This window comes from Oncorhynchus keta, chromosome 6 (assembly GCF_023373465.1).
Source record: "Oncorhynchus keta strain PuntledgeMale-10-30-2019 chromosome 6, Oket_V2, whole genome shotgun sequence".
Classification (NCBI taxonomy): Eukaryota; Metazoa; Chordata; class Actinopteri; order Salmoniformes; family Salmonidae; genus Oncorhynchus; species Oncorhynchus keta.
Window position 1 is genome coordinate 2,985,564 of NC_068426.1, and position 12,250 is coordinate 2,997,813.

Below are 12,250 nucleotides of genomic sequence, written 5' to 3' on the forward strand. Positions count from 1 at the left end.
ACTCCCACTAGACAGTTCTCAATAGACTCCCACTAGACAGTTCTCAATAGACTCCCACTAGACAGTTCTCAATAGACTCCCACTAGACAGTTCTCAATAGACTCCCACTAGACAGTTCTCAATAGACTCCCACTAGACAGTTCTCAATAGACTCCCACTAGACAGTTCTCAATAGACTCCCACTAGACAGTTCTCAATAGACTCCCACTAGACAGTTCTCAATAGACTCCCACTAGACAGTTCTCAATAGACTCCCACTAAACAGTTCTCAATAGACTCCCACTAGACAGTTCCCAATAGACTCCCACTAGACACTTCTCAATAGACTCCCACTAGACAGTTCTCAATAGACTCCCACTAGACAGTTCTCAATAGACTCCCACTAGACAGTTCTCAATAGACTCCCACTAGACAGTTCTCAATAGACTCCCACTAGACAGTTCTCAATAGACTCCCACTAGACAGTTCTCAATAGACTCCCACTAGACAGTTCTCAATAGACTCCCACTAGACAGTTCTCAATAGACTCCCACTAGACAGTTCCCAATAGACTCCCACTAGACAGTTCTCAATAGACTCCCACTAGACAGTTCTCAATAGACTCCCACTAGACAGTTCCCAATAGACTCCCACTAGACAGTTCTCAATAGACTCCCACTAGACAGTTCTCAATAGACTCCCACTAGACAGTTCTCAATAGACTCCCACTGGGTGGCTCTTCTCATTATAAAACATCCATAACTTTTTAGGAAACGGCATGAAAACCAAAAAGGCATTTAGCCACACGTGTGTGTGTGTGTGTGTGTGTGTGTGTGTGTGTGTGTGTGTGTGTGTGTGTGTGTGTGTGTGTGTGTGTGTGTGTGTGTGTGTGTGTGTTTTGTCCAATGTGTAAGGATAGCAGCACAATATCGTTAAATATCCACAGAGAAATGCATAATAATTCCCATGAACCTTTTCCATAACACAACTACATAGTAAATCTTCAGTTTACTCCCCCTGTAACGTGTAGTGTGTGGTATAATGTACTAAACTGTATCAAATCAAATTTTATTGGTCACATACACATATTTAACAGATGTTATTGGTCACATACACATATTTAACAGATGTTGTTGGTCACATACACATATTTAGCAGATGTTATTGCGGGTGTCGTGAAATGCTTGTGTTCCTAGCTTCAACAGTGCAGTAGTATCAAACAATTCACAACAATACACGCAAATCGAAAGTAAAAGAATGCAATTAAGAAATATATGAATATTAGGACGAGCAATGTCAGAGTGGCATTGACTAAAATACAGTAGAATAGAATACAGTATATACATATGAGATGAGTAAAGCAGTATGTAAACATTATTAAAGTGACTAGTGTTCCATTATTAAAGTGATCAGTGATTCTAGGTCTATGTATATAGGGCAGCAGCCTCTAAGGTGCAGGGTTGAGTAACTGGGTGGTAGTCAGCTAGTGATGGCTTGTTAACAGTCTGATGGCCTTGAGATAGAAGCTGTTTTTCAGTCCTTCGATCCCAGCTTTGATGCACCTGTACTGACCTCGCCTTCTGGATGATAGCGGGGTGAACAGGCAGTGGCTCAGGTGGTTGTTGTCCTTGATGATCTTTTTGGCCTTCCTGTGACATCGGGTGGTGTAGGTGTCCTGGAGGGCAGGTAGTTTGCCACCGGTGATGCATTGTGCAGACCTCACTACCCTCTGGAGAGCCCTGCGGTTGTGGGCAGTTCAGTTGCCGTACCAGGCGGTGATACAGCCCGACAAGATGCTCTCAATTGTGCATCTGTAAAGGTTTGTGAGGGTTTTAGGTGACAAGCCAAATTACTTCAGCCTCCTGAGGTTGAAGAGACAATGTTGCGCCTTCCTCACCACACTGTGTGTGTGTGGACCATTTCAGAGCATCAGAGCGTCGGTGATGTGTACGCCGAGGAACTTGAAGCTTTTCACTTTCTCCACTACGGTCCCGTCGATGTGGATAGGCTCCTTTGTTTTGTTGACGTTGAGGGAGAGGTTATTTTCCAGGGCCAGGGCCCTCCTCCCTGTAGGCTTTGTCGTCATTGTTGGTTATCAGGCATATAACTGTTGTGTCATCTGCAAACTTGATGATTGAGTTGGAGGCGTAGACGCAGTCATGATTGAACAGGGATTAGAGGAGGGGGCTGAGCACGCACCCTTGTGGGACCCCAGTGTTGAGGATCAGCAAAGAGGAGGTGTTGTTTCCTACCTTCACCACCTGGGGGCGGTCCGTCAGGAAGTCCAGGACCCAGTTGCACAGGGCAGGGCTCAGACCCAGGGCCCCAAGCTAAATGGTGAGCTTGGAGGGTACTGCGGTGTTGAAGGCTGAGCTAGAGTCAATGAACAACATTCTTACATAGCTATTCTTCTTGTATTCTTCTTGTCCAGATGGGATAGGGCAGGTTGCAGAGTGATGGCGATTGCATCGTCTGTGGATCTATTGGAGCGGTATGCAAATTGGAGTGGGTCTAGGGTGGCAGGTAAGGTAGAGGTGATATGATCCCTGACTAGTCTCTCATATCACTTCAGGATGACAGAAATGAGTGCTACGGGGTGGGGCGATAGTCATTTAGTTCAGTTACCTTTGCATTCTTGGGTACAGGAACAATGGTGAAGCAAGAGAAGACAGCAGACTGGAATAGGGAGGGATTGAATATGTCCGTAAACACTCCAGCTAGCTGTTCTGCGCAAACTCTGAGGACGCGGCTAGGGATGCTGTCTGGGCCAGCAGCCTTGCGAGGGTTAACATGTTTAAATGTCTTACTCATTTCGGCCACGGAGAACGAAAGAGCAGGCCACGTCGGGTGGCACTGTATTATCTTCAAAGCAGGTGAAGAAGGTGTTTAGCTTGTCCGGGAGCAAGACGTCGTTGTCCGCAACGTGGCTGGTTTTCCCTTTGTAATCCATGATTGTCTGTAGACCCTGCCACATATGTATCGTGTCTGAGCTGTTAAAATTGCGACTCCACTTTGTCTCTGTACTGTACTGACGTTTTGTCTGTTTGATTGCCTTATTCCCAGTCACGACAATCATGGATTACAAAGGGAAAACCAGCCACGTCGCGGACAACGACGTATTGCTCCCGGACAAGCTAAACACCTTCTTCACCTGCTTTGCAACGCTGCCATCTATCCACGGTGTCTGATTTGGGCTTTAATTGTCACAGTAGGAACAACATCTGCTATACACATCCTGATGAACTCAGTAAACGTGTCAGTGTATACGTCAATGTTATTCTCAGAGGCAACCCGGAACATATCCCAGTACCACTCCATAAAGCCGCTTTAGCCATCAGTCCACAAAGTCGCGTTAGCCATCACTCCATAAAGTCGCGTTAGCTACCAGTCCATAAAGCCGCGTTAGCTACCACTCCACAAAGCCGCGTTAGCTACCACTCCACAAAGCCGCTTTAGCTACCACTCCACAAAGTCGCGTTAGCTACCACTCCACAAAGTCGCGTTAGCCATCACTCCATAAAGTCGCGTTAGCTACCACTCCACAAAGCCGCGTTAGCTACCACTCCACAAAGCCGCGTTAGCTACCACTCCACAAAGCCGCTTTAGCTACCACTCCACAAAGTCGCGTTAGCTACCACTCCACAAAGCCGCTTTAGCTACCACTCCACAAAGTCGCGTTAGCCATCACTCCATAAAGTCGCGTTAGCTACCACTCCACAAAGCCGCGTTAGCTACCACTCCACAAAGCCGCGTTAGCTACCACTCCACAAAGCCGCTTTAGCTACCACTCCACAAAGTCGCGTTAGCTACCACTCCACAAAGCCGCTTTAGCTACCACTCCACAAAGCCGCGTTAGCTACCACTCCACAAAGCCGCTTTAGCCATCACTCCATAAAGCCGCGTTAGCTACCACTCCATAAAGTCGCGTTAGCCACCACTCCACAAAGTCGCGTTAGCTACCACTCCACAAAGTCGCGTTAGCCATCACTCCATAAAGTCGCGTTAGCTACCACTCCACAAAGTCGCGTTAGCCACCACTCCACAAAGTCGCGTTAGCTACCACTCCACAAAGTCGCGTTAGCCATCACTCCATAAAGTCACGTTAGCTACCACTCCATAAAGCCGCGTTAGCTACCACTCCACAAAGCCGCGTTAGCTACCACTCCACAAAGTCGCGTTAGCTACCACTCCACAAAGTCGCGTTAGCCATCACTCCATAAAGTCGCGTTAGCTACCACTCCACAAAGTCGCGTTAGCCATCACTCCATAAAGTCGCGTTAGCCATCACTCCACAAAGTCACGTTAGCCATCACTCCATAAAGTGGCGTTAGCCATCACTCCACAAAGCCGCGTTAGCCATCACTCCATAAAGTCGCGTTAGCTACCACTCCACAAAGTCGCGTTAGCTACCACTCCACAAAGTCGCGTTAGCCATCACTCCATAAAGTCGCGTTAGCCATCACTCCACAAAGCCGCGTTAGCCATCACTCCATAAAGTCGCGTTAGCTACCACTCCACAAAGCCGCGTTAGCTACCACTCCACAAAGCCGCGTTAGCTACCACTCCACAAAGCCGCGTTAGCTACCACTCCACAAAGTCGCGTTAGCTACCACTCCACAAAGCCGCGTTAGCTACCACTCCACAAAGTCGCGTTAGCTACCACTCCACAAAGCCGCGTTAGCTACCACTCCACAAAGTCGCGTTAGCTACCACTCCACAAAGTCGCGTTAGCCATCACTCCATAAAGCCGCGTTAGCTATCCACTCCATAAAGCCGCGTTAGCTACCACTCCACAAAGCCGCGTTAGCTACCACTCCACAAAGCCGCGTTAGCTACCACTCCACAAAGCCGCGTTAGCTACCACTCCACAAAGCCGCGTTAGCTACCACCCCACAAAGCCGCGTTAGCTACCACTCCACAAAGCCGCGTTAGCTACCACTCCACAAAGCCGCGTTAGCCACCACTCCACAAAGCCGCGTTAGCTACCACTCCACAAAGTCGCGTTAGCTACCACTCCACAAAGCCGCGTTAGCTACCACTCCACAAAGCCGCGTTAGCTACCACTCCACAAAGCCGCTTTAGCTACCACTCCACAAAGTCGCGTTAGCTACCACTCCACAAAGTCGCGTTAGCTACCACTCCACAAAGCCGCGTTAGCTACCACTCCACAAAGCCGCGTTAGCTACCACTCCACAAAGCCGCTTTAGCTACCACTCCACAAAGTCGCGTTAGCTACCACTCCACAAAGCCGCGTTAGCTACCACTCCACAAAGCCGCTTTAGCTACCACTCCACAAAGCCGCGTTAGCTACCACTCCACAAAGCCGCTTTAGCTACCACTCCACAAAGCCGCGTTAGCTACCACTCCACAAAGCCGCGTTAGCTACCACTCCACAAAGCCGCGTTAGCTACCACTCCACAAAGCCGCGTTAGCTACCACTCCACAAAGTCGCGTTAGCTACCACTCCACAAAGCCGCGTTAGCTACCACTCCACAAAGCCGCTTTAGCTACCACTCCACAAAGCCGCGTTAGCTACCACTCCACAAAGCCGCGTTAGCTACCACTCCATAAAGCGGCGTTAGCCATCACTCCATAAAGCCGCGTTAGCCATCACTCCACAAAGCCGCTTTAGCTACCACTCCATAAAAGCCATGGTCCTGTGCTACCTGATTATCTCGGTGCCAGAGTGGTAGGGTTAGAGTTAGGGTCAGGGTTAGAGTTAGGGTCAGGGTTAAAGTTAGGGTCGGCGTTGCTAGGGTTACGGTCAGGGTTAGAATTAGGGTCAGAGATAGGGTTAGAGTTAGGGTCGGGGTTGCTAGGGTTACGGTCAGGGTTAGAGTTAGGGTCAGGGTTGCTAGGGTTACGGTCAGGGTTAGAGTTAGGGTCGGGGTTGCTAGGGTTACGGTCAGTGTTAAGGGCGGTACCTGTTTGAGTATCTCTGCGGAGGTCCGGTAGGAGCAGTCAAACAAGATATAGAACTCTTTGTCTTTCTTCATCTCCTTCAGAAGAGGTCTGGCATCAATCTCTCCAGGTGGAAGCTGGCGTATCCTGATCTTCAGGTTCAACTTAGACGGAGCCTTGATCAACTCCTGCATCCGCATCAGACCTGTGGAACACAACATATCATACAATATAGTATGGTTAGACCTAGTAGTTCTATACTGGAGAACTCTAAACAGTATCCCTGCCTGAGATTGTACCCAGCTGAGGTTCCATGATTGTACCCAGCTGAGGTTCCATGGTTGTACCCAGCTGAGGTTTCATGGTTGTACCCAGCTGAGGTTTCATGGTTGCACCCAGCTGTTCCATGGTTGTACCCAGCTGAGGTTCCATGGTTGTACCCAGCTGAGGTTCCATGGTTGTACCCAGCTGAGGTTCCATGGTTGTACCCAGCTGAGGTTCCATGGTTGTACCCAGCTGAGGTTTCATGGTTGCACACAGCTGAGGTTCCATGGTTGCACCCAGCTGAGGTTCCATGGTTGCACCCAGCTGAGGTTTCATATTCATATTTTACCCAGGTATTATTTGCGTTTTCATCCCAAATGGCACCCTATCCCCTATATAGTGCACTATTTTAGACCAGAGCCCTATGGCACCCTATTCCCTATATATAGTGCACTACTGTTGACCAGGGACCATAATGCATTGCACTATGTAGGGAATAGTGTGCCATTTGGGGATGCACCCATTGTATCTAAATTAAACTTTTCTACATGCAATAAGAACAATGACCACAGATTAACCTTGAAGAACTTTGTCTCGGTCTCTCACTTTGTCTCGGTCTCTCACTTTGTCTCAGTCTCTCACTTTGTCTCGGGCTCTCACTTTGTCTCGGGCTCTCACTTTGTCTCGGTCTCTCACTTTGTCTCGGTCTCTCACTTTGTCTCGGGCTCTCACTTTGTCTCGGGCTCTCACTTTGTCTCGGGCTCTCACTTTGCTCTCTCTCACTTTGTCTTGGGCGGGTCTCTCACTTTGTCTCGGTCTCTCACTTTGTCTCGGTCTCTCACTTTGTCTCTCAGGCTTTGTCTTGTCTCGGTCTCTCACTTTGTCTCGGTCTCTCACTTTGTCTCGGTCTCACTCTCGGGCTCTCACTTTGTCTCGGGCTCTCTCACTTTGTCTCGGGCTCTCAGGCTCTCACTTTGTCTCGGGCTCTCACTTTGTCTCGGTCTCTCACTTTGTCTCGGTCTCTCACTTTGTCTCGGTCTCTCACTTTGTCTCGGGCTCTCACTTTGTCTCGGGCTCTCACTTTGTCTCGGGCTCTCACTTTGTCTCGGTCTCTCACTTTGTCTCGGTCTCTCACTTTGTCTTGGGCTCTCACTTTGTCTCGGTCTCTCACTTTGTCTCGGTCTCTCACTTTGTCTCGGGCTCTCAGGCTCTCACTTTGTCTCGGGCTCTCACTTTGTCTCGGTCTCTCACTTTGTCTCGGTCTCTCACTTTGTCTCGGTCTCTCACTTTGTCTCGGGCTCTCACTTTGTCTCGGTCTCTCACTTTGACTCGGTCTCTCACTTTGTCTCGGTCTCTCACTTTGTCTCGATCACTCACTTTGTCTCGGTCTCTAGCTTTGTCTTGGTCTCTCTCTCTCTCTCTCTCTCTCTCTCTCTCTCTCTCTCTCTCTCTCTCTCTCTCAATTCAATTCAAGGGACTTTATTGTCATGGGAAACATGTTAACATTGCCAAAGCAAGTGAGGTAGATAATATACAAAAGTGAAATAAACAATCAAAATGAACAGTAAATATTACACTCACAAATGACATATTATGTATATATACAGTGTTGTAACGATGTACAAATAGTTCAAGAACAAAAGGGGAAATAAATAAACATAAATATGGGTTGTATTTACAATTTACAGTGGTGTTTGTTCTTCACTGGTTGTCCTTTTCTTGTGGCAACGGGTCACACATCTTGTTGCTGTGATGTCACACTGTGGTATTTCACCCAGTAGATATGAGAGTTTATAAAAAAAAATATTTGTTTTCGAATTGGGTCTGTCTAATCTGATGGAAATACGTGTCTCTAATATGGTCATACATTTGGCAGGAGGTTAGGAAGTGCAGCTCAGTTCCCACCTGATTTTGTGGGCAGTGTGCACATAGCCTGTTCTGCCTACATTAGCCTCTCTGAATAGCAAGGCTATGCTCACCAAGATTTTGTTAATTTGTGATCAGTCACAGAGGACAGGTATTCTGCCACTGTGTACTCTCTGTTTAGAGCCAAATAGCATTCTAGTTTGATCAGTTCTTTTGTTAATTACTTGACACATTGGAAATAATTATCTTTAGTTTACTCATGAATATGTTGGGTCTTTGTGTGTATCTCTGTGTGTGTGTGTGTGTGTGTCTCACTCTCTCACTTAGAAGCCCGACCAATGTCGTGGCACCCATGTTGGCTCAGACCAGAGAACCAAGTGAAAATCTGTTGCCATGGTAGAGACCGGGTGACCTCTGGTACGACACACAACAAGCCCCTCATATAAAACGATGCACCACAGAATGAATAGGTATTTCTACAGTACATATCTCAATGGGATAAACACTAGTTAATAGATATTTCTACAGTACATATCTCAATGGGATAAACACTAGTTAATAGATATTTCTACAGTACATATCTCAATGGGATAAACACTAGTTAATAGATATTTCTACAGTACATATCTCAATGGGATAAACACTGATTGAATAGATATTTATAGAGTACATATCTCAATGGGATAAACACAGAATGAATAGATATTTATAGAGTACATATCTCAATGGGATAAACACTGATTGAATAGATATTTATAGAGTACATATCTCAATGGGATAAACACTAGTTAATAGGTACACACGATTTTTGAAACCTCTCACTCAAAGTGCAAAACTACACACCAAATATCCAAAACCATAAGCTATTTCTCACCAAATATCCAAAACCATAAGCTATTTCTCACCAAATATCCAAAACCATAAGCTATTTCTCACCAAATATCCTAAACCACAAGCTATTTCTCACCAAATATCCAAAACCATAAGCTATTTCTCACCAAATATCCAAAACCATAAGCTATTTCTCACCAAATATCCTAAACCATAAGTTATTTCTCACCAAATATCCAAAACCATAAGCTATTTCTCACCAAATATCCAAAACCATAAGCTTGGACTGAGAGTCCAGCCTAACTTGAGTCGATTTACAGTGGCGTCCATAATTCGAACCTTCAGAAATGAGAACAGGTATGCAACTATCTAATGACTATTTTAGCATTTCAGTAATGTACAGCCGCTTCTCCAGGCAATGGCGGACGCATGTGGGGACATAGAGGTTGTCTCTGTCCAAGGTTGGATACTCCATGCTAGGAGATACTTCCCTCCATGTGGGGACATAGAGGTTGGATATACCATGCTAGGAGATACTTCCCTCCATGTGGGGACATAGAGGTTGGATATACCATGCTAGGAGATACTTCCCTCCATGTGGGGACATAGAGGTTGGATATACCATGCTAGGAGATACTTCCCTCCATGTGGGGACATAGAGGTTGGATACTCCATGCTAGGAGATACTTCCCTCCATGTGGGGACATAGAGGTTGGATATACCATGCTAGGAGATACTTCCCTCCATGTGGGGACATAGAGGTTGGATACTCCATGCTAGGAGATACTTCCCTCCATGTGGGGACATAGAGGTTGGATATACCATGCTAGGAGATACTTCCCTCCATGTGGGGACATAGAGGTTGGATATACCATGCTAGGATATACTTCCCTCCATGTTTGGCAAGAGAAAACGTATCTTGTAATGTGGATGAAGTATTGTGGCCAGACCTAGGCCGGAGAAGAGATGAAGCGTAGCTTAGCACTGGTGACTGCCCCCCCCTACCAATTCCTGGACTGCCCCCTTGGGACCCCACACATTGGTTGTTTTTACAGTGTACTATTATAAAGAATCCATTTTGTGTTTACATATGTTTATGGTTTTGTTGTGTATGCTGTTTACTGTATACAACAGTAATGTTTGGCCTCATAAATATTTTCTGTTTCTACATTGCATTGGTGTTTACAGTGTACTTGTTACCCCTCCATTGGTGTTTACAGTGTACTTGTTACCCCTCCATTGGTGTTAACAGTGTACTTGTTACCCCTCCATTGGTGTTAACAGTGTACTTGTTACCCCTCCATTGGTGTTTACAGTGTACTTGTTACCCCTCCATTGGTGTTTACAGTGTACTTGTTACCCCTCCATTGGTGTTAACAGTGTACTTGTTACCCCTCCATTGGTGTTAACAGTGTACTTGTTACCCCTCCATTGGTGTTTACAGTGTACTTGTTACCCTCCATTGGTGTTAACAGTGTACTTGTTACCCCTCCATTGGTGTTTACAGTGTACTTGTTACCCTCCATTGGTGTTTACAGTGTACTTGTTACCCCTCCATTGGTGTTAACAGTGTACTTGTTACCCCTCCATTGGTGTTTACAGTGTACTTGTTACCCCTCCATTGGTGTTTACAGTGTACTTGTTACCCCTCCATTGGTGTTTACAGTGTACTTGTTACCCCTCCATTGGTGTTAACAGTGTACTTGTTACCCCTCCATTGGTGTTTACAGTGTACTTGTTACCCCTCCATTGGTGTTTACAGTGTACTTGTTACCCCTCCATTGGTGTTTACAGTGTACTTGTTACCCCTCCATTGGTGTTTACAGTGTACTTGTTACCCCTCCATTGGTGTTAACAGTGTACTTGTTACCCCTCCATTGGTGTTTACAGTGTACTTGTTACCCCTCCATTGGTGTTAACAGTGTACTTGGTATATCCAGACATGTACTATTACCCCTCCATTGTACTGTTTACAGTGTACTTGTTACCCCTCCATTGGTGTTTACAGTGTACTTGTTACCCCTCCATTGGTGTTTAAAGCAGTGTTTACAGTGTACTTGTTACCCCTCCATTGGTGTTTACAGTGTACTTGTTTACCCCTCCATTGGTGTTAACAGTGTACTTGTTACCCCTCCATTGGTGTTTTCAGTGTACTTGTTACCCCTCCATTGGTGTCTACAGTGTTTACTTGTTACCCCTCAGCAGATTACTTTCACTGTAGAACATTGTATTGAAATGTAGATATAAGCCTATGAAAGACCACAGAGCTTTAGATTCAGAACAACAGTGTTTACATGGTGTATCCAGACATGTATCCAGACATGTATATATGAAAGCAGTGTTTACATGGTATATCCAGACATGTACTATGATGAAAGCAGTGTTTACATGGTATATCCAGACATGTAGTATTATGAAAGCAGTGTTTACATGGTATATCCAGACATGTACTATTATGAAAGCAGTGTTTACATGGTATATCCAGACATGTACTATTATGAAAGCAGTGTTTACATGGTATATCCAGACATGTACTATTATGAAAGCAGTGTTTACATGGTATATCCAGACATGTACTATGATGAAAGCAGTGTTTACATGGTATATCCAGACATGTACTATGATGAAAGCAGTGTTTACATGGTATATCCAGACATGTACTTACATGGTATATCCAGACATGTACTATTATGAAAGCAGTGTTTACATGGTATATCCAGACATGTACTATGATGAAAGCAGTGTTTACATGGTATATCCAGACATGTACTATTATGAAAGCAGTGTTTACATGGTATATCCAGACATGTACTATTATGAAAGCAGTGTTTACATGGTATATCCAGACATGTACTATTATGAAAGCAGTGTTTACATGGTATATCCAGACATGTAGTATTATGAAAGCAGTGTTTACATGGTATATCCAGACATGTAGTATTATGAAAGCAGTGTTTACATGGTATATCCAGACATGTACTATTATGAAAGCAGTGTTTACATGGTATATCCAGACATGTACTATGATGAAAGCAGTGTTTCCAGACATGTACTATGATGAAAGCAGTGTTTACATGGTATTTCCAGACATGTACTATTATGAAAGCAGTGTTTACATGGTATATCCAGACATGTAGTATTATGAAAGCAGTGTTTACATGGTATATCCAGACATGTAGTATTATGAAAGCAGTGTTTACATGGTATATCCAGACATGTACTATTATGAAAGCAGTGTTTACATGGTATATCCAGACATGTAGTATTATGAAAGCAGTGTTTACATGGTATATCCAGACATGTACTATTATGAAAGCAGTGTTTACATGGTATATCCAGACATGTACTATGATGAAAGCAGTGTTTACATGGTATATCCAGACATGTGGTATTATGAAAGCAGTGTTTA

At 45.1% G+C, this 12,250-nt stretch overlaps 1 protein-coding gene across 1 annotated transcript in view; it reads right to left on the reverse strand.

Annotated features, from left to right (window-relative positions):
• grik1a (glutamate receptor, ionotropic, kainate 1a) overlaps window positions 1-12,250 on the reverse strand; it is a 157,111-nt gene that overhangs the window by 101,138 nt on the left and 43,723 nt on the right. Inside the window, exon 5 of the mRNA XM_052520212.1 lies at window positions 5,904-6,085. Within this exon, the coding sequence (XP_052376172.1) occupies window positions 5,904-6,085 (182 nt within the window). The remainder of the gene's footprint in view (window positions 1-5,903; window positions 6,086-12,250) is intronic.